The sequence below is a fragment of the Nipponia nippon genome, unplaced genomic scaffold, assembly GCF_047370975.1.
Source record: "Nipponia nippon isolate SJK-2023a ecotype South Korea unplaced genomic scaffold, ASM4737097v1 scaffold_5, whole genome shotgun sequence".
NCBI lineage: Eukaryota > Metazoa > Chordata > Aves > Pelecaniformes > Threskiornithidae > Nipponia > Nipponia nippon.
Window position 1 is genome coordinate 94,462,850 of NW_028262369.1, and position 21,453 is coordinate 94,484,302.

The following is a 21,453-nucleotide window of genomic DNA, read 5'->3' on the forward strand; positions in this document are numbered from 1 at the left end:
TTACAATGGTACTGGATCAAGCTATGTACATCAGTAGGTAAATACATGGTATTTAGTAGAGCAGTAGGTAAATACATGGATTTTACTGTCCCAAGTAAGGTGGATAAATGATGAGGTACACAGAACGGAAGAAAAGAGATGGTGAAGCAGGCATGACATCAGCAAAAAGAGCATGGAAGGATAGGAGAAGTCAAAGGATTTTTGAAAATGAATGAGAGAAAGATGAAAGAAATATCCCCATAGAAAATTATCAGTAATAGATGATCATTACTGCCTTGAGAAAATTCTATTCAAGGATCAGAAATCAACAGGAATGACAGGGAAGGGCTGAATGACCTCTCTGACAAATTTCCAAAATGAGCCCTGATTATAGCTTTGAGCTCCTTCCACTGTGTTATAATTAAATGGGTTTTCCTCCTAACTAAATTTTAGTAACTAAGAAGGGGATCAGACTGACTACCTGAGAAAGGGAAATCTTTTATTTCTTTATCACATGATATAGGTGATATACCCATCCTGCAAATAAGCTTCAGCCTTCCCTGCAAGGGGGAGCATACTGTTGGAGTGTATTTATGATAATGCAATTTTTACATCTCAAATACTACTACCAATGAAGAGTAGTGATACATTTTGGTTGGTTGTTCATTATGATATATATGAATCAAGGTCCCTCATTCACTCTGTAGAGGCCACTAAACTTCATAAAATGTTGGCGTCATTCAAATATGGCGACTAGAGTGTCCTCTCAGCTTTCGTTATTTCAGATTTTTACTTAGAGTGATACTGTGCAATTTAGTTCGGATTAGAATACAATAGATTTTTTCTTGAATACCTGAAAATTTCTTTCTGCAGTCTTACAGATATCTAAATAAGCTAAAACAAAGAGGTATACCAAAAGATTGCAGACTCAGTTGTCTGTAGTCAGCAGCTTTCTCAAATCCTGTATTACTTCAATTTATTTTCCTTGCAGTTGATCAATATCTTCAAATGTATAACCCATTATCAATGCAGAAGTGTGATTGCATGAATCTAGTTTTCTCTGTGATGCCACTGTATGATTACATATTGGACTGGATGAAAATAACAAAAAAATGACAAGGCAAACTGCTCAAGGTTATATGACGGTACAAAAATACATTTTCACTACCTGTCAGTATTTCTGCCTATACTAACGGGAAAATGTGCAGCAGTGGAACGATTGAGTTTATTTTTCACAGAGGTAGATAAGAGACTGAGAACCCGCTGCTTTGCTCCAGCTGTGCATGGCAGGAGCTCCATTCGTATCGATGGAGTTACAGCACTGTAAGCACAGCGTAATGCCGGGATGGATCAGGCCCCGAGAAGATAGATTCCTCTCTTGTCCCACTGTCTGGAGAAGATTAGAACAAAGGTGACAGAGGGCAAATTTCCAAGACAGAAGTTTAACGTCCCTCATCCAACTCAACACCAGGACACTTTCCCTCTATGTGGTGCAGGAGTTCCCCCACATGAGAACCCCCCAGGCTTCGGTTCGCCCAGTGTTTCAGATTTTTGTGCTGCTCGCACTAAGCTCATAAATCAGAATCATCATAACCAGTTTCTGGTTCATGCTTGCCAATGTCATCATGGTGGTGTTAAGGCACAGCAAATTCTGATTTCTTCTCCCACTTGAATTGCATTTTGTAGTGAACTACTAGATATCTGTAGTTGGCGAGGATCATGTTCATTCTGAAGGTAATAAAATGAGTATATAAGCTAGTGAAAACAGCAGTTCGCAAACAAAGACACCCGACAGTCTCTTAAACGCAGGGTGGGATATTAACACTCTGAAACACAGAAGAGAAATGGAATATATTTTCTCTCTTCTGAGTTTCTGGTTATTTTTTTGCATTTACAAAGATTCAGAAAAAGGCCACATCCAGACTTGAATTAAGAGAAATCACATCCCCTTCTGACCCCAGCCATTTCTGTTCCCAGAGAAGCAGCACACATTTCATACTCTGCCTGGGACAGGGTGGACCAGGTTGGTTACCATATTCCTCTCTGCCGTTCACCCAAGTCTTTGCTGGTCTTAGACCACCTCCACACCTTTCTTCCCAAGCTATGTGCCATGGAGGCATCCCCCTCCTGACCTACACCTAGCAGCTGACACCTCAGACACTTGCTTAAGCTTCTTGTAAACATGAGTATCTATCACCTTTTCATTGCCATGCTTCTCTTTGCAGCTATTAGTTAGAAACTTACATTTTGGTTTTTAAATGTAGGTGTAACTTTTTTATGTAATGACATGAGGGAGACACTAAGCATCGCCATGTAATCTCAAGTGCTCCTCTCTCCTTTAATCTAATAAAATGCCCCAAACCAGTCTACTCCTCAGGTGGAGACTGGCTCCTTCTCCATAGCAAGATCATCTGGCCGTGGTCTCTTCTGCCTGTCAGGTCAGAGGATTATGGGCACCTTCAATTTTGATCAGGTTACAACTATTTCACAATTGTGTGAATAGTTTAAGAATTCATCTCATTATTAACACAATTCAATAAATTTACAATTTGTGTAGTTTTAGAGCTATTAACATTTAGTAGCACATGCTGCATAGCACATTTCTCATTCAGAAGAATGTCGACAGAGAAATGCTCTTCTGACATATTACACTATGTGGGTCATCGTTTAAAATTTGAAACATCTACCAGCACATAAATCTTATTTAAAATGTCAAGAAAGAATAGAAGAATTACAGTGGCCTAAGAAGTCTTGTTACCAGAGTAGTAAGGATCATCCCATTTCTCTCTCTCTACTTTTCCACATTAATATTTTTTTTCTGTATTTACTTGGTGAGAAAGGGGAAACGAAGCAGCTGTCAATAGGAAGCTCTAGGGAAATTCTGTTTTTCCATCAATTCTTAATCTGCCATTTTATTTGATTAAGTTCTGGCATAACTTTCTTCTCTAGTTAGAGTGCGTTTAATTTCTAAATCTTCTGTTTAGCCATCCAAGCATACCCCAATGTCTTCCCTCTCCCAATATTCAGAAATATAGATTTGATTCTCCCTTCTTTCCCCTTAAGCATCCCGAATTTCCCCCCATTCAGATGCTGGTTGAACTTCCCAGTCACCGATGTCTGTTCTCTTACAATCACAAGCAGTAGCTCCCAGAATAAATTCCTCAGCTCCTTTAAGTGAGGTACAGCTTCGACTTCCCAAATTTTACAAAGGGTGTACTTCCAGGATCATTTTTGTAGAAACAAAAACATTTTAAAGACTCACTGAGATTGGGATATTATTATAAATTTAAGTAGGAGCTTAAGCTTAGAGCTCGTGATCCTTTACCTATTTTTTATGTCAAAACTTGAAAAGTCAAATGTGTTGTAAAAGATGTGAGGTAAAAGGAGCGCACAACACACTGGAAGTAGGCATAGGCAAAAGTTAATCCCCACTTTGAAAAATGTGGAAATAGAGGAGATGAGTAATAAGTTTTATACAAGAGGTGCCCAGATCTGGGATTCGCGAATCAGAAAACGATGTGGAGCTGCGTGCGAGCCACTAGCTGTGCACAGGCAGCCAGAACGAAGCAGCCAGGCTATTTGGCTTCTGCTGGGCTAACAGAGCGAGGCAGCTTGTGGACCTAGCATGCCTTACGTCCAGACAGGTCAGCACGTGAGCAAAGCAGTCGCACAACTCTGTACCCATCTGTACAGGTGCATTCAGTCTTAGTAAAATCTGTGCTCTCAAACCACCATTTCTGTGATGGGTACATTTACTCACTTGGTGCTTTAATGATGAAATGAAAAGGTGAACATCTAGTTCACTGTCCCTGAGCTCTGTTTCAGCCTGATAGAAAATGAGATTGTGTTACTGATGTTGCTACCCGGTGAGTGATTTTCTTCTCCTTCACCTACCAAAATCACGAGCAATAGGGAATATTCTATGGAGTCTGCATCCCTCAGCCACTTCTGATTATAACCATTCCTCTGCTTCAGACTCTTCTGTTTGTCAAATGTGGCTGCAGTTGCACATACACAATTCAGTAATACCATTCATAATTTGCAATGCAAATTTGATTTGTGTGTATGAAATAGAAAATCATTCTGCTCTAACACAATGCTTTTTGTGGAGGAGAAAACCTGGGATCTCCAGCCAGCTCATCCACTAAACTTTGTTTATGAATCTCCCTGTATTCAGAGTAAATGATTCCCACAAATGGCATGGGGTCCAGACTCTGCCATCAAGAACATTCTATTCCAGTTCTAGGATGTTGAAATCCAATGTGAGTATATGAGAAAATATTACCTCAAGAAGAGATAGTGTGTTTGCTTATGTCACATTAAAGGTCTTTCGCATTTGCTTGCATCACTGTATAGTTTATTTGCCCCTAGGTTTTCAGAAAAATATAATTGACATCTCGATTCATTAACTGATGTATTTAAAGAAAATGGGGGTTCTGAGATGCTCGATCAGGAAGCAAACAGTTCATGAACGTAGAAATGATATTACTGACTACTGAAACTGTTCTCAGAGAACAATTTCAGTCTTATCTAAGATATGTCAAGGAATACTTAAAGATAATCCCTTTCATGCTCAACACATACCAAAACAATGGCTTAGAAAGATTTTGCTTAGGCATAGCCCTTTCCTTATGTGAAATATTTTTCTATTCATAAAAATTTTTCATTAGAAAGCATTATAATTTAGAGATGAAGAGAAACAAAAAAACTTAAAAGAGTTGGGGCACTAATACTGCCTTAGTTTGTATTCATTTAAGACAGATTTCTCCATAGAATTTAAATGACTGGCTCCTTTTTAGGTGTCCTGAGTAGTTAATACTAGTATCAGGCTATAAGATGGATTTCTAGAATGACACTCAAGTCTGGCACTAACAAAACAGTTTTAAATATTAAACTTATCCTAATACATGACACTTTCATGTAATATATGTGTATCTGTGTTCCAAGGAGGTATCCATCAGCTTTTCGTTAGTAAGATTCTTGGGACAAGGCATCATAGACAGGCAAAGTGCAAGAACAGTGCAAGAAGGTGATGAACACGATATCTGTACAGAAAAATGGGCCTTTGAGGAAAAGAATGCATTTTGTGCACTTTGTTTGCAGACTCCTGTTGGTTCTTTTTTTACTTTTGTGATTGTTTTCTGTAAGTTTTCAATAGAAATTTTAATGTCAGGGTCACCAGAGACAGTGTTTTGAAAAATGATGTAAGAATTACTGATTGCAAAGATACGAGCATGCTCCCCAAACAGGGATTTTTTTCCCCCTCTATCAATATTTTTCTTTATCAGTGTCTTATTTGGATTGTAGAGAGAGATTTATAAACCAGCTATGTTTTTACAAACAAACAATGTTTTCTCAAACACCTCTCCTACCTGCCAGCTTATTTCAAGATTTAATTGAAAAGTTCTCTCCTAAGGGTTAGAAAAACTCAACGTTTGATGTGCTCTCACCCCCTGCACAGGAGCCTCACTTCTCTTGCTCCTTTGTTACTAGATCTCTTTCCATGTTCCTTCTATTCCTTGGGTCTAGCCAATTCTCTGCTGCAGTTTTTAGAAGTGCTCTTCCTGTGCTTTTCCCTGAATATCCAGCTAACAAAACAGGTCCCGAAAGAGAAGTATGGTTGCGTTTCCAAACACCGTGGATCACCCACTTAACCCCTTCGTAACTGTTTTATTGTCTTTTCTTTCATTATCCCTTGTCCGTCTTTCAGGTCTGAACTTTTACCTCTCTTCTTTGTGTTCTACCTTCTGCAATTATTTGAGTCTGCAACTGTATTTATTTCAGCAGCTACAAAGACAGCATTAAGATAGAGTTCATAAAACTAAATTATATTTTCTATTCAGGAATTGGTAGTATATTTTACTTCTTCTCAGTGCTGCGAGAGATGGAAAAATTAATAAAAACTGTGTTCTTATCTGATGATGCCTCCTGGGCCTTCAGACTCTCTCATGGCTTGAACAGGTTGATAGACATATACAAAACAGGCTAAATCAAGACAGATCGTCTCTGAAGCATTCCTGTCTAATTCTCTGAAACAACTATGTAGAATCCTTTAGAACTGTAATAATAGATTATGAAGAAAGTTCATAACATTTCTTCAAAAGAAAATCCATAATATTTCTTCAAAGAAAAAGTAGCTTAAATTTGAATAATTTACTGAAATTCTCCTTTTATTCAATTCAAGAAGTAAATGGTCTAAAACTATAATTATGTTGTTTTGGGCTGTAAACACATAAAAATGAGTTCCTTTACATATGAAAGCCAAGAAACAATCTGAACTATGCCTTGCTGGAGACCAGTAGTTAATCCATTTTAATACCGTATAAGCACATATAAATACCCTCAGTGAAATCGGCTTTTATGGAATTCTCCACAATTTCAACTGATTACATTGACAACTATCTATAGTTTCTTTCTAATATAGAAAACAAAAAGCAAGGAATTTCGATAATAAGTTTTCAGATGGTATGTCACAACAGTTCTTAGTCAGTTCTGCTGATTTGTACCTAGTTTAACCATAATGGGTTTTTCATTATTGCCAGCAGGTTAGCAATGATGAATGGTGTGTCCATTTAGCTGTGCATAAAGACTATGAACAACGTGCATTGAGTTCAGGTTGCAGTTTAGAAGAGGGGTCGGCATCCCTAAATCCAAACTAAGCAAGCAGCATTAGTGCAGAAGTCGAAGCTTATCTTCCACCTGAACAGCACAAGCTGTTAATGCAACAGTTCCTGAAGTATGGTTATTCAGCTGTAGCTCACTGCTAATGTAGGTGTCATCAGCTCTTGACAAAACTCATTTCTGCCCTTTGAATTCTATGGTGGCATGTTGGGGACAGTCACATCATGAGACTTGCCTTTATAAGGTTTGTAGTTTTCTCTTTGAAAGAGTATTAGGATGAGCAAGTGGAGACACTTGACAGTGGCACTTCAGCTAGCAACGGTGTTGTGGTTAATCTTTTCCTCTCTTAGGCTCTGAGGATGTATTATGGAAATTAGTGTTTTTAATGGAGCGAGAATTCTGAAGCAAGCCGAGGTCACTTAGGGCTTCAACATTGTGACATAAATAGCTATGAAGAAGATAACAGGTCTCCTTTTTTTGCATTCAAACAAATATAAGGGGGAAGTTATGAACTGACCAGAGACATTTGGGGGAGAAGGGATGGAGAAGGCTTAAGGATTACCTTTCCTGTGAGGTATTATGTTAGCTTAAGAAGAATTTAAAATTTCATAAACCAATAGCTTGATTCAAATCTGAGATTTTTAAGAAAATATTCTATAGGTACCATAAGCAACATGTGTTAACATGGAGAAACTCTTAGCAAGGACTATTATTTTTTAATAATATAAAAGATTTATCAGCTGTTCCACCACTTATAGACCAGAGAGCTCTGGTGGTGCTCTCCAGTGTGTGGTTCTACTCCCTTGTGTCCTACAGAAATTAAAACAAAACAAAACAACAGCATTTTGTATTTTCATCATAATATATGAGAGAAATTCTCTTTGAGGAATCAAAGGTTGGACCAGATGATCTTTCGAGGTCCCTTCCAACCTGGGCTATTCTATGAAATTTTTAGTCTAATAGTTTATCGTCATGAGAGATCATTTTCTCCTGCATTCCAGAGGATCAGTTTTGTTGTGTTAGCTATAGGCTGTTGCTGTGTCCCTTCAGAAATGAACTAGCTCTATACATGTGGCGTGTAAGTTTGGGGGCAAAATTCACATGGTTTGGCAGTGAATATCACCCGATTATGCAAGCAAGTCCAGTGAAGTGAGTGCCACTACATTTGTAGGTCCCTGTTCATCAACAAGAGTGAGATGTTAAGGAACTAGTCCTAAATTTGTCCTGAGCAATGATGAGCCTGTGTATTTCACACCTATTTTTCCCCCCTGTACCGCACCGTGCTTTGCATTGCTTATGAATCCTTTTTCTTCAACTCCTGCTTTGCTCTTGCAGTTGGTGGCAAAACTCTTGTGTTGCTTTAATGGGGCCAGGATGTTGGCCCAGCATGAGTTACTTACAGTTTTAAGAGGCTTCTAAGCGCCTTTAACAAAACAGCAATCTTATCAAATTTGGGGAAACAGGGTTGGCTTGCTTTAAAAGCTGTGTGCTATTATAGCTGGATGATTAAATGAGCTTGGAAATTTTAAGAGGAGATAATCTTGTTCTCTACTCTGTCAGTGTAAAAAACTACTTGTTGGAGACTGAGTTGTTATTATCACTTAAAAGTCATGATGGCACAGTGATTGCTTAAGCAAAAGGTGGCACATTCTTCGTAGGAGAGAAATGTAATCTCTACTTGATGTTCTGATTGAATGTAAATATTATTCATGACATATAGCTGAGTCCTCTTCCCTGGTGGTTTTATGGCTTGGGCTTCATTGGTCTTCTATTGCTGAGCTACATCATTTCCTAAATATATTATCTGTATTGGAAGCACTTAACAAATTCTGGATTGACAGAGTATATGGATCAGTGAACCTGGAAACCGTTTATCTTTTAAATTATCTAAACATATTCTTCCCACCATGCCTACTTTAGTTGTTACGTTTGGGTCATAGCATATACCGTACAGGCTTCTGTTGATATTTTTCTGAAAATACTTAATATTTTATTAGGTATCCCTAAGGAGGAGAAAGCCATCAGAAAGACTCTCAGCTTCCCTTTCTATCTTGACAAGTACAGGAGTGGATTTTCAGTGGCAATTACGTACTCAGAGGGCAGGAAAGGGTCACAGCTTATGTCCAAAATGCCAGGCTGATCCTGGCCTTGTGCGATGATTACTGGTATACCATTTGCAAAACTGTGTCTTTCATGAGTCCAAATTTAAATGGAATGTCTTTGTGTGGCATTTCTAACCCCACTTCAGTTGCCATTTCATCACATACCCCTTGAAGGAGACATCATTACATCATAACTGGTCAGTCTGAAAAAATGTACATTTTGTCCTGAAATACACAAACTAGAAACACTGAAACATAATTTACAAAAGGGATCGGCAACTTCTACCATAAATTCCAAAGATGAATTGTGGACAGAGTTTCAATGGCCTGAGTCAGAACTAGGAGCTGGAAGCCACAGCATTGGGATGCACTGCTTCCCGGTTTTGGTGCCCACAAGAATAGCTGAGAGCTATTACCACACAGAGGCAAATCAGACTATTATTTACTATTTATTTTGTGTTTCTGTTATGCCTTCTTTGCAAGGATGTCAGACAACTTCACAGCTAAGGACTGCAGGATCAAAATATTCCTGCCTTCAAGTGAACCTCATAACTCATTACATAAACCAAGTCAAGACTGGTTAGTTACTCATTGCAAAGCACCCTCTGAGTGCTGAAAATTGTGTGCGTTTTACCTACACCTATTGGTACCTATTGGTATTGAAAAGTTCTGTGTGTGATGTGCCTACCTTAACAGGTTTTAAGATCTGTCTTCCAGGAACAGTGCTCAGCTCACTCCATTAGGGTAATGGTATTCATTTAATGGAATCGCTTATGATTTACACTGGTGTAACTGAGACTGGAATCTGGGCCTTGATCTTTTTAATGCAAATTCATCAATTCTGTTAGATAAGAGATGAAAGGAGTCCATTATGTTCTTCAGTCATCTCTTGAAGCAAAATCATTTGATTGGTTCCAGGCAATAAGAGGTCCCTACTCCTGTAGTTAGCTCCAGAGATGAAACCTTGGGTTGGTGACCAAAGCTCTTACTGGAGTTATTTATTTTTCATGGGCAGTGATCAATGATGAGTGCTAATAATGACAGCACTGATTTCAAAATTAAAAGTTAAGAATGTAAAACTTAAGACTAATATGTTCCTCTGGTGTTAGATTGAGCACTATGTGTTTAAACACATTCTTTTAATTCAAAACATTTTATTCTCCTTTTAAATCCACACCTTGATGTTGATCTGACAGTGGTGCAAATGAGAAGGTCACAGAGGTCTCTGATGTAAAATCAAAGTGAATTCAGAAGCACGGTGCAGATACTGGAATAGTGTAAAACATAGAGTGCATAAACATAACAAATAGCTGGCACATACAGAAGTATATCAAGTGCCAAATGTCTACAATACTGCAAATTAACTGCTATGACAGGAGAACTAGCAGTGGTGTTCAGAATGGAAAAGCAGAACTCGATTACAGAGACCATAAAATAATCCTCTCCCTTGATCTTCGGCTCCCTAAACCAGGAGAGGCAGAAAGAGCTGGTTCTGAACAAACAATCTTTTATCGGTGATGGATGTGGCACTGCTTTGTCCAGTAAAATTGCTGATTTACTAATAGAAAAAAAATAAATCTTTTGTGATGACACCAACCTCTCTAACCTGCTAAAGAAAGTGCAAACAGATGGGTATCTCTGTGACTGCGAGTGATGAAACCAGTCCAGACAAATATCAGTAGCGTCTGAATTAGAGAACAAATACTGCAACATGCAGTAACATCACCAGCATCCCCCATTAGGATATATTCATTTTCTTTGTGCCAAGAACATGACCAATGGTACTGCATGGCTTGATTTAATAGATCTGCCTCTTCTAACAAAAAGTTAACAGATATTTTATACAAATATGAAATGTGCCCAGTGAAGCCTGGACAGATTTAAATTCTTTAGACTTTCCTCTTTATTGCAATGCCAGCAAAATTAAGGGGCTTTTGATCCTACTAGAAAATTTTTAAAAAAATGTAGGATACCTGCTTCATGGATTTTGAAGGGAGAGAAATAGGTTTTTGTTTCTGATATGAGAATGTATTTTTAAAAATAGTAATTTCCCTTTATATATGAAACTCCATACCGACTTTGATACTGGTGATGTTTTTCCTTAAAACTAATCTGATATACTTCAAAAACAATTGCAATCAAGTCTGGTTGATTTAAGCCGGTACAAACTACTGATATAAACCAGGTAAAACATGTAAGTAAGAACAGAATGAGGCCCTGCATTGTTGGCAGAGCAGGTAAATATAGCTCAGAAACTTATTTGTGGAGTTACATAGTTTGCAGTAAGTCAGCTACGTCAAAAGATTAATACCTATCACATATCAATGGTGAGGAAATGGTACTTTGTTGATTATAAATCAAAATTGAAGGACTTTTGGGTGCAGCTCAACAAACACTGACTTAGGAAACAATTTTCTTCTGGCATATTTTTTCTCGTCAGTAGTCTACAAAGGCAGCTGAGTAATTTTTGTGATTTCTGTATGAAAAAATACTTATCTTTTAATCCTTAAATCACAACAATAGAGTATAACTTCATGTCAAAAGCAGCAAATAAAAGTACAAAATAGGGATTAACAGGAGTATTCTTAGATTAAAATTACCAGAGTTGGAAAGAAGTGGCACATAATCTCAGTACCTTCACGAGCACTGTAGCAAGCTGAAGAGGTTTTGTTCTGTTTCATTTGAAGACTGGTAGAGTAAGTTACAAGGGAGAGAAGCTATTATTCTAACAGGGAGGGTTTCACAATAATCATAATCCATAACTGTACATAAATTTAATTGAAAGTTTATTCTTTTTTGTCTGCTATCTTTTAATCTTCAATGCTATACAATACTTCTGCTTGAACTAGCAAAGCACACGAGAAAGAAAGTTAAACCAATCATTTTGGTCATAAATTAGGACACTCATACAGCTGCAGCAATTGCTTTCATTTCTAAATATTAAAACAAATGACTACTCTCGTTTAACTTCGAGGAACAAGATTCTTATCATCTATACTGTGATATAGTTCACATGAGTGAATATAAGGTTCTAATGGAACAAGAAATAATTCCTCTTCATTCTTTCCCCAAAGTGCTCAAGCTGGTTGCATGGCCACTTTTGCAGCATGAAGTCCCAGACTCAGTTTGCGTATTCGAGAGGAAAAACAACCCCCCAGCCTCTGATATACAACTTGCTTTTGCAAGACGCATGTATTAGTTTCAGATCCTGATACTCAGGATATTTCTTAAATCTCGCCTGGAGCTGTGTATGACAGGTATGAATCACAGTAAATGGCAACTACTGTCTACACTTCCCTTTTTAGAACACACACAAATTTATTGGTTAATGTTTATATAAGCACAATGTAAGTGTATCTGATTTACTGTACCAATATCTACAGCTGTAGACTATCTGTTCTACTCAACAGCATTTAAACAACCTTTGGGGTGTACGATGCATATCCCATTATCCCATTAGCGACAAGGTGCAGCTTTGGGCAATAACAGAAATGTTAGTTTATTTATATGCGCAATGATTTTTTTTTTTCTCAACTGCTTTTACAGCTTCACCAAGTTATAGAAGAGTCAATATCTGACTCTGACAAACTAAGTAATACATTGTACATAGTCATTGCTAGAGAAAGAAAAATGTTGGGGTTTTTTTTGTAACCTTTAGATTCAGAGAACTGGCTAAAATCAATTTATAGTTCAAAGAGATTGGATGATACCTACACACTAAGCAGTAAAATTGCTTCCACTTTGCTAGTGTGTGCATTAAAATATAACACCAAGGTAACGGTCATTGATTTGGTTACAGAATGGGGAATGCAGGTGGTTTTGTCAAGTGTAGGAGGTTGGGGAACAATTTGACAGGTTTCAAGCCAGTCTGTCTTGAATACCTAAGAAAAAGATTTAGAAGAAAACCAAGGAATCTGACCTAGTAACTACTGTTATTAAGGAATAAACATGAGTTCTCTTGGCAAATCACTCTGTACAGTAAAAAGAGGACAACCATCCAGACTGTCCCTAGAGAACCATACATTGAATTATGAGAATTTCATGGAGAGAGAGCAGGCTCGGATGACTGATGAGTGGTTGCTAAGCTATTGCCACTTTCTGCCTGAGGTCAGGACCCAGCGTTTCTTTCATCACAGCAGAAGACCTCTTCTAATGATCAGTCCTCAGAGATTAATGGGACCGGCTGAGTTTCAGAGCTCCCTAAGGAAGATTATTGCTCAGGCTATGAACGATACTATTGAAATGCTTTAATTATCTGTTGCCATTAGTTGTTGGTAGAGTTGTTCTTACATGACACTTTGGTTTTCATCATCTTCACAGGTCACCTTGGAGAGCAGATGCCTTGCAGCAAAAGAATTAGGAAAGAAGGAATGCAGAGTGATACAGGCATGTGTCATGTTCTGATCTTACTGAGGAGGAAACATGTTTTGAAATCCCATGCCAGTGCTGTGGCAGAAATACAGATGTGGTGAGTCATACCATCTAGTAAATCCTGTTGTGAAGAATTCTCCCTACTGGCAAATGAGGTGGTTAATCTCCTGAATTTTGACTCATAGAGCCAGGTATTCCTGAAATAAGACCTGCTAGCTGCTTGGCAGGTAAGAGTGAAAGAAAAAAGTCTTCGGTGTTTAATTATAAAGCACATTGCATTGTAGTGCCATACTAGTTCGTATTTTCTTACAGCCTTTGTATGCAAAACCTTTTTAAAATTCTAAAAATTAGAGAGTACCTGGTCTGGGGACTTTGGTACAGATTCGGCCATTTCCAAAAAAACCTGCTGGACATCGGCTGCAGACATATCCGATATAAGGGGGTTTCCGATCAAAACATAACACTCCAGGAAAACATGGCCTGTTGGCACAGGTAGTAATGTGTGACAGTGGTGCTGCATGGCCTAAAAAAGGAGAAAGTTCAAGCATGCTTGTTTATAATTTCTCAAATCAAATGCATATATAAAATTAAGCAGTGACTGCCTGAGCCCAGCTAAAGCTTTATAACTGCTTTTATTCTTTTAAAGTCTAATTAATGCAGAATGTTCCCAAACCTTGAGCCAAACATGAGAATGTCCTGTAGGCACAGTGTAACAGAACAGCTGTTTCTCATTAAAGCAAGATTTATTAGTCTGCTAATTACATGTTTTCAAGTTTATTACTCAAAGTTGTTTGGCATTTATCATGGATAATATAGGAACTGTAATTTTCAGCGTAAGTGAAAGATTAACTGGGTGAGAAACTGTATTATTCAGACATCCTTTTGGTCCTTTATAATTGGAAGGTAATCAACAAACCTTGCAGCACGTATACTTTACCTTTAAAAATACACTGTCAAGTACATATGTTTCTGATCTAGAAATCATCCTTAATGTGTCAAATGTATGACAGGAGACCACTTTAATTATCTTAGAACTATGTGCAAAATTTAATACTCCAGTAGTATATAATATTTTATCACTTATGATGTCACTGAATAGCAAGTGCATATGAACTGTCTGTGAAGTATTTAATAGTGTCAAGACAGAGAACAGGTGATGAATAAAATCTTAATGATGGTTGTAGATCTTTTTTAATTGCCTCCAGTGAGGTCTCCATCATGATTCTCAAGTATTTTCAGCATTATTCTTGCACCTTGCCTACGCGTTATGATGGATACCTGTAAGAGGCAAGTTCTGGTTAGGTGTTGGCTGGCCTGATACAGATATAAAAAAAAAAAGGTGAGAAAAAAAAAATCTTTTCTTTTACATTTGCCCCTACATAACAGACATGCCCAGTCTCAATTCTTCTGCTCCCTGCTTTCACTAGAAAATCAACTAAACATGCAACACTCATTACAACAGGGACAACATAAGCATCGTGCAGGTGCACACCCCTGTTAGAGAGTGCTGTAGTGCTCCGCATCTGGGAAAAGCAGCTGCCACAGTCAAGTTCATACTTCAAGAGACGGTCTTTGCTTATGCTCAAGACTCAGTCTTAATTCAGTGACTGCCTGTCAAATGCTGAAATGAAATGTCAGTGTCGCTTGGTGATGGCAAGCTGGCATAAGCTGTCATTCTTATCATTTTGTTTTCCGTTGATCACTACGATTTGGAGTGATTTTGTTCTGCCTCAGAAGTGATGTGATTTCTAGTTAAGCCTGACCACTCTGATTGCTATTGCTGTAATGGCTCTCTTCCCATGTAAAATTGTTTAGCAGCAATCCAGTCTGATGTATTGAGGCGGTTTTTGATTTTTAACTCTGTCTTTCTATGATGCATTATGAACAGCTACTTTATGTTTACTGTTAAGATGGTAAAATGTATGATTTCTGAATATGTAAAATGCTGCAACTGAAAAAGATTTCATATCCGTGTATACCTACCATGTCTATCACTTATGCTAAGATTTTTAATTACAGGAGAATCCTTTGCCTCCAAGGGTTGCAGTAGCTGCTTAACCTCGGTCTTGTTCAAATCACCTTTGCCATTGCCTTGTTCCGTGCTTAAAGCTTTTGTAATGTCAGCAGCAAGCACAGCTGTGAAAAGAAAGCATGGAGACAAGGAAACAAGGTGTTACAGCTTAGCTGTGATTGATGATAAAAAGCAACAGTACCAGCAAATCAGATAACCTGACATCAGTTTATTCTGGAAGCCAACCATCAAGCAAATAAAGGCAAATCAGGTGAGTCAGCTGCTGACACACAGCAAAGCTTCAACACAAATATTGAAAAAATTACTATGCCTAAACTCACTGAACTTTGCTTATCTGGGAGACATACTTAATATGCACAGTGATCTTTTATTGAGCTAAGGGCAGTAAGAAGGCCTCAGGTCCCCATGTATTAGATAGCATTGTTACTTGGATGAAGATGCTACACTACACACTGGGACCTGTGCTCTGCCTGATTCCTGCCTCTCCTTGAAAGCTTCTTTCTGAAACTATGTTGTGTATGTTTGTTGGCTTCAGTTAGTTCAGCTGCAAACTTTGGACGTGTCAAAATACCTGTAGAAAGTATACATGGTTGTAAAGAGGAAAATTGATTGGTGGAGACTCTAAAAATATTGATTTCACTGTAATTTTCAGCTAACTTCTTGAATGAATTAAGGATTGTAAAGTCTACGTGGATATATGTTGCGAGCTAAACAACCCTGCCCTGGGTCTCTTGGATATTGTGTACTCTTAATAAAGCCTGACACTATGACTCTTTATATATATTAAATAATGTAATGAACTATCGCCCACTCTAACAGCTATAAAGTGACTTCAATTTTCTCCTCCTTCCTCCCAGAAGTCTTTCTACTTGCTTCAGCAAGGGAAGTATGAGTAGGTATGTTAAGTCTGTATATCAGAACCATAGAGAATTATTTCTATCCTATTTTGGGTGAACAAGGAAGCCCTCAGGTTTATTCCTTCTAATGAACATGCATTTTGGAAATAGAGAAATATTTCTGTAATTAAGAAAAATGTAAAGGAAGAAATTACTTTTCTGATATGGAGCTTAATGATGGTGACGATAGGGTTGAGTGTTTACGGGTAAGAATCAGGGAGAAGGCCAAGAAGGCAGATATCATGGTGGGAGTCTGTTATAGAGCACCCAACCAGGGTGAAGAGGTGGATGAAGTATTCTGTAAGCAGCTGGGAGAAATCTCACAATCGCTCACCCTTGTTCTCATGGGAGACTTCAACTTACTAGATACCTGCTGGAAATACAACACAGCAGAGAGGAAAGAGTCTAGGAGGTTCCTGGAGTGTGTGGAAGAGACTTTCCTGACACAGCTGGTGAGGGAGCCAGCCAGGGAGGGCACCCTGCTGGACCTCTTGTTTGTGAACAGAGAAGGCCTGGTGGGTGATGGCTGGAGGCCATCTTGGACATAGTGATTGAAATGATAGAATTTTTGATTCTTGGAGAAGTAAGGAGGGGAGTCAGCAGAAATGCTACCGTGGACTTTCAGAGGGCAGACTTTGACCTGTTCAGGAACCTCGTTGACAGAGTCCCTTGGGAGGCAGTCCTGAAGGGCAAAGGAGTCCAGGAAGGCTGGACATTCTTCAAGAAGGAAATCTTATAGGTGCATGAGCAGGCCATGCCCACGTGCCAAAAGACAAGCCGATGGGGGAGAAGACCGGCCTGGCTGAACAGAGAGCTTCGGCTGGAACTCAGGAATAAAAGGAGAGTTTATGACCCATGGAATAAAGGGCAGGCAACTCAGGAGGACTACAAGGGTGTCATGAGGTTATGCAAGGAGAGGATTAGAAGGACCAAAGCCCAGCTGCAACTTAAACTGTCTACTGCTGTAAAAGACAAGAAAAAATGTTTCTGCAAATATATTAGCAACAAAAGGAGAGCTAAGGAGAATCTCCATCCTTTGTTGGATGCGGGGGGAAACATAGTGATGGAGGGCAAGGAAAAGGCTGAGGTACTTAATGCCTGCTTTGCCTCAGTCTTTAATAGTCAGACCAGTTGTTCTCGGGGTACCCAGCCCCCTGAGCTGGAAGACAGGGATGGGGAGCAGAATGAAGCTTCCGTAATCCAAGGGGAAATGGTCAGCAACATGCTACACCACATAGACACACACAAGTCCATGGGGCCGGATGGGATCCACCCAAGGGGACTGAGGGAGCTGGCGGAGGTGCTTGCCAAGCCACTCTCCATCATCTATCAGCAGACCTGGCTAACGGGGGAGGTCCCAGTTAACTGGAAGTTAGCAAACGTGATGCCCATCTACAGGAAGGGCCAGAAGGAGGATCCGGGGAACTACAGGCCTGTCAGCCTGACCTCGATGCTGGGGAAGGTTATGGAGCAGATCATCCTGAGTGCCATCACGTGGCATGTACGGGACAACCAGGGGATCAGGCCCAGTCAGCACGGGTTTATGAAAGGCAGGTCCTGCTTCACTAACCCAATCTCCTTCTATGGCAAGGTGACCCGCTTAGTGGATGAGGGAAAGGCTGTGAATATTGTCTACCTGGACTTTAGTAAGGTGTTTGACACCGTTTCCCACAGCATTCTCCTGGAGAAACTGGCTGCTCGTGGCTTGGACGGGTGTACTCTTTGCTGGGTAAAAAACTAGCTGGATGGCTGGGCCCAAAGAGTGGTGGTGAATGGAGTTAAATCCAGTTGGCGGCCGGTCACGAGTGGTGTTCCCCAGGGCTCAGTACTGGAGCCAGTTCTGTTTAATATCTTTATCAGTGATCTGGGTGAGGGGATCGAGTGCACCTCAGTAAGTTTGCAGATGACACCAACCTGGGCGGGAGTGCTGATCTGCTGGAGGGTAGGAAGGCCCTACAGAGGGACCTGGACAGGCTGGATCGATGGGCTGAGGCCAGCTGTATGAGGTTCAACAAGGCTCAGTGCTGGGTCCTCCACTTGGATCGCAACAACCCCATGCAACGCTACAGGCTTGGGGAGGAGTGGCTGGAGAGCTGCCCGGTGGAAAAGGACCTGGAGGTGTTGGTTGACAGCTGGCTGAATATGAACCAGCAGTGTGCTCAGGTGGCCAAGAAGACCAGGGAGGTGATCGTGACTCTGTACTCGGCACTGGTGAGGCCGCACCTCGAGTCCTGTGTTCAGTTTTGGGCCCCTCACTACAAGAAGGACATGGAGGTGCTGGAGCGTGTCCAGAGAAGGGCAACGAAGCTGGTGAAGGGTCTGGAGCACAAGTCTTAGGAGGAGCGGCTGAGGGAGCTGGGGTTGTTTAGCCTGGAGAAGAGGAGGCTGAGGGGAGACCTTATCGCTCTCTCCAGCTACCTGAAAGGAGGCTGTAGCGAGGTGGGGGTTGGTCCCTCCTCCCTAGTAACAAGCGATAGGACAAGAGGAAACAGCCTCAAGCTGCGCCAGGGGAAGTTTAGGTTGGATATTAGGAAAAATTTCTTCTCTGAAAGGGCAGTCAGGCACTGGCACAGGCTGCCCAGGGAAGTGGTTGAGTCCCTGTCCCTGGAGGTATTTAAGACATATAGATGTGGTGCTTAGGGACATGGTTTAGTGTTGGACTTGGCAGTGTTAGGTTAACGTTTGGACTCGATGATCTTAAGGGTCTTTTCCAACCTAAACAATTCTATGATATTTTTAAAAAGGGTATTATTTGGTATATCCTTCCTTCATTGGTCAAATCAGCTACAAAATTATGCATTAGTGAGAGATGCAAAATCACTTTGAAATAACCCATGTGGCCAAATAATGCAGGAAAAAAAACAGTCTGTACAGACATTTGGCAATATGATTGAAAGGATATTTGGTAAACCTGGCAAAGGCAGTCCTGCTGGTGCCAGAATCCTGCCGTTACAACTGAGTCTTTCTACATCAGATTTTTTGGTAGTCAATATGAGGAAGAGTTAATATCTTCACAGTTAATATCTGTATCTTTTGCTTCTCAGATTTCTTTGGAAACACCAACAAACAAACAAACGTGAAACACTTCAAGTGTTGATTCCTCTCCTTCTGGCCAACCAAATGTTATTTTTAGAGAAGATTTGTGTGTATATGACTAAAACAAGCAGCGTATGAGTAGGCTGCATCCTATGCACTGGGAAGGTCTCAGCAGAGTGCAAAGTCACTGTAGTCTCCCTACTAAAGAGTCTGTTGCCCCAAAAGTAAATACTGAGTAGGTATAAAATAGTTCCTAGCCATTTCCTTCACTAATTGGGACCTGTGGCATGACTTTACATCAAGCATGAGCTCAGCAGCTGTGGACTGTGTCCTCTAATGAAAGCACACCTTGGAAACAGAGGTGAAAGGATGTGAAGGATTTGCACATGGACCTTCTTCCTCTTACCCTACACTCTGCTTACACAGCATTTGCCCAAAGCAAAAGTAATCCTGGGGGCGCTCCCCAAGCACTTGTTAGTGCATGGTATATTTACGAGTGAAATAGTGGAGAACATGGGGAATGTCCTTGGCAGATTATTTAGCTGGCATTTGGAAAATACTGTTTTCTATGCTACAGTGTTCGTTCTAATTAAAATGGAACTAAACTGCAGTGAAAAATAGCAAACAGAGACCAATTTGCAATTATCCATATTAATATAACAAGACAACAGTCAGCTTTGTATATTTAAAGGTCCATACTTGAGTGGCAAAGTAGTCAATTAAGGATAATAGTAGTAGAATTGAACCCATTTTTTTCCCCCATCCATTAAAATAAATCATGCAAAACACTTACATTTGCAAGTTTTACCATTTCCCTCCATCCCAGTGGGGCAAATTCCACATGCATATGATCCAAAGGTATTCATACAAGACACTCCAGGAAAACAAAGACTCTCTTCACATTCATTCCTGTCTTCCTGACACGTAAGCCCTGTGCCAAAACAAAGGGGAGGTTAATAATCAGGAAAGATTCCTTGTTTTATTCCTCATCTCACATGTTGAAGTAGATGAAAGCTTACTTCTCAGCTCTAAACTCATCACAGGGTAAGTCACTCATGTTAGAGCCAAATTCCTCACTGTCTCACTTAAACCTGCTTTTATCACACTGTTTATTACTGTCGTTACTGGCACCAGAAGTGCTGAACTTAAGACTACTGCTCATAGAAAACTGTGCATGTTAAATTAATTATTTCCCCTTCGTTTCGCGTCTTTGTTGCTGCTTTTGTTGTCTTGTTTATGTGAGATCCTTTTCATATACTGAAGAAGCCAATGAATGTCACCGTTTTGGCGTTAGGATATGAAGATCCGTGTACTGACCTATTGTGCTTCTCATTTCTCTGTGAACCTCACATAACTAACAGCTTATTGTGAACCAGCCTGCTAGAGTCTGGCTGAAGGTAAACCTTACAAAATGATCAGATTTTTTAAAAAACAATTTTTTCTATTTAAAAATAAAATTTAAAAAAACATTCTGAAAATGTCTCTGAGTCACAGTGCTGGTGTACAGAAGATAAGCTGCTGTAGGATCTGAACCCAAAACAATGTGTCTTGGCTATTGCTGATTTTGGAAATAGGGTTTTAAAAATCCCTTGAAGCAACTGATATTCAAATGCACAGCTCTGGATGATTTAACAGATACCTATAGGGGAAGGATGACCCAAAAGTTAAAATTGCTATCTGAAAAGCAAATGATGCACAGTAATCACATATAGTGTTGTTAAAAACTCCCTCGGGCTTCAGGTATGTGTGCTGCTGTCTCTGTGCACTTAAGAAAACTTGCTTGGCTATTGCTGGTTAGCAGAATATGCAGTCCTGATAGCAGGTCGTAAACTAGCCCATCTCACTTCTATTAAGGCATGCCCTTTGTGCCTTGCAGGAATACCCAAGGAGATAGATAGGGACATCTTCTCGAGAGTCTAGGTGCCTGCTTCAAGACATACCACAAGGTACAGAAAGGCTTGTTCCATATCAGATATCCAGCTTTATCATGAAAGAAGATTTAAGGATAAAAGAATATTTTTTTTTTGTCTTCAAAAAAGGAATTTGTCCCAGTGGAATGAATTACAGGATGATAAAACCAGAACATTATTATTCATCTCCTACAACATAATCTCTCATTGCTTCAGCATTTCAGATAGCTTCCACTACTCCTTTTAAGTTAAAATAGCATCTCCATGTAAAAAACTCAAATTGAAGTATATCGTGATTGACCTGCCTAAAAAAGTTAGTGGCATCAGCTTCTCAAGCCTGCTTTGTCTTGTGGGGGGGGGGGGGAAAACCCAACCAACAGTAGCACAAAAGGCACGTCCCTTTTCTGGTGCCATCTCAAGCTAAGTTGTTGTGGTGTTGCGTGCTTCTTGCTTCTTTCCTGTAAGTTGGACATCACATAGTATTGCAGGGCTTAACTTACTTTTTT

The 21,453-nt window shown here is 39.7% G+C and overlaps 1 protein-coding gene across 1 annotated transcript in view; it reads right to left on the minus strand.

Annotated features, from left to right (window-relative positions):
• Positions 1–21,453, minus strand: part of LOC148052391 (von Willebrand factor D and EGF domain-containing protein-like) — a 188,148-nt gene that overhangs the window by 48,887 nt on the left and 117,808 nt on the right. The window contains exons 18-20 of the mRNA XM_087731996.1: positions 19,831–19,968; positions 15,057–15,209; positions 13,432–13,596 (exon numbers count right to left, since the gene is read on the minus strand). Coding sequence (XP_087588122.1) covers positions 13,432–13,596; positions 15,057–15,209; positions 19,831–19,968 — 456 coding nt within the window. The remainder of the gene's footprint in view (positions 1–13,431; positions 13,597–15,056; positions 15,210–19,830; positions 19,969–21,453) is intronic.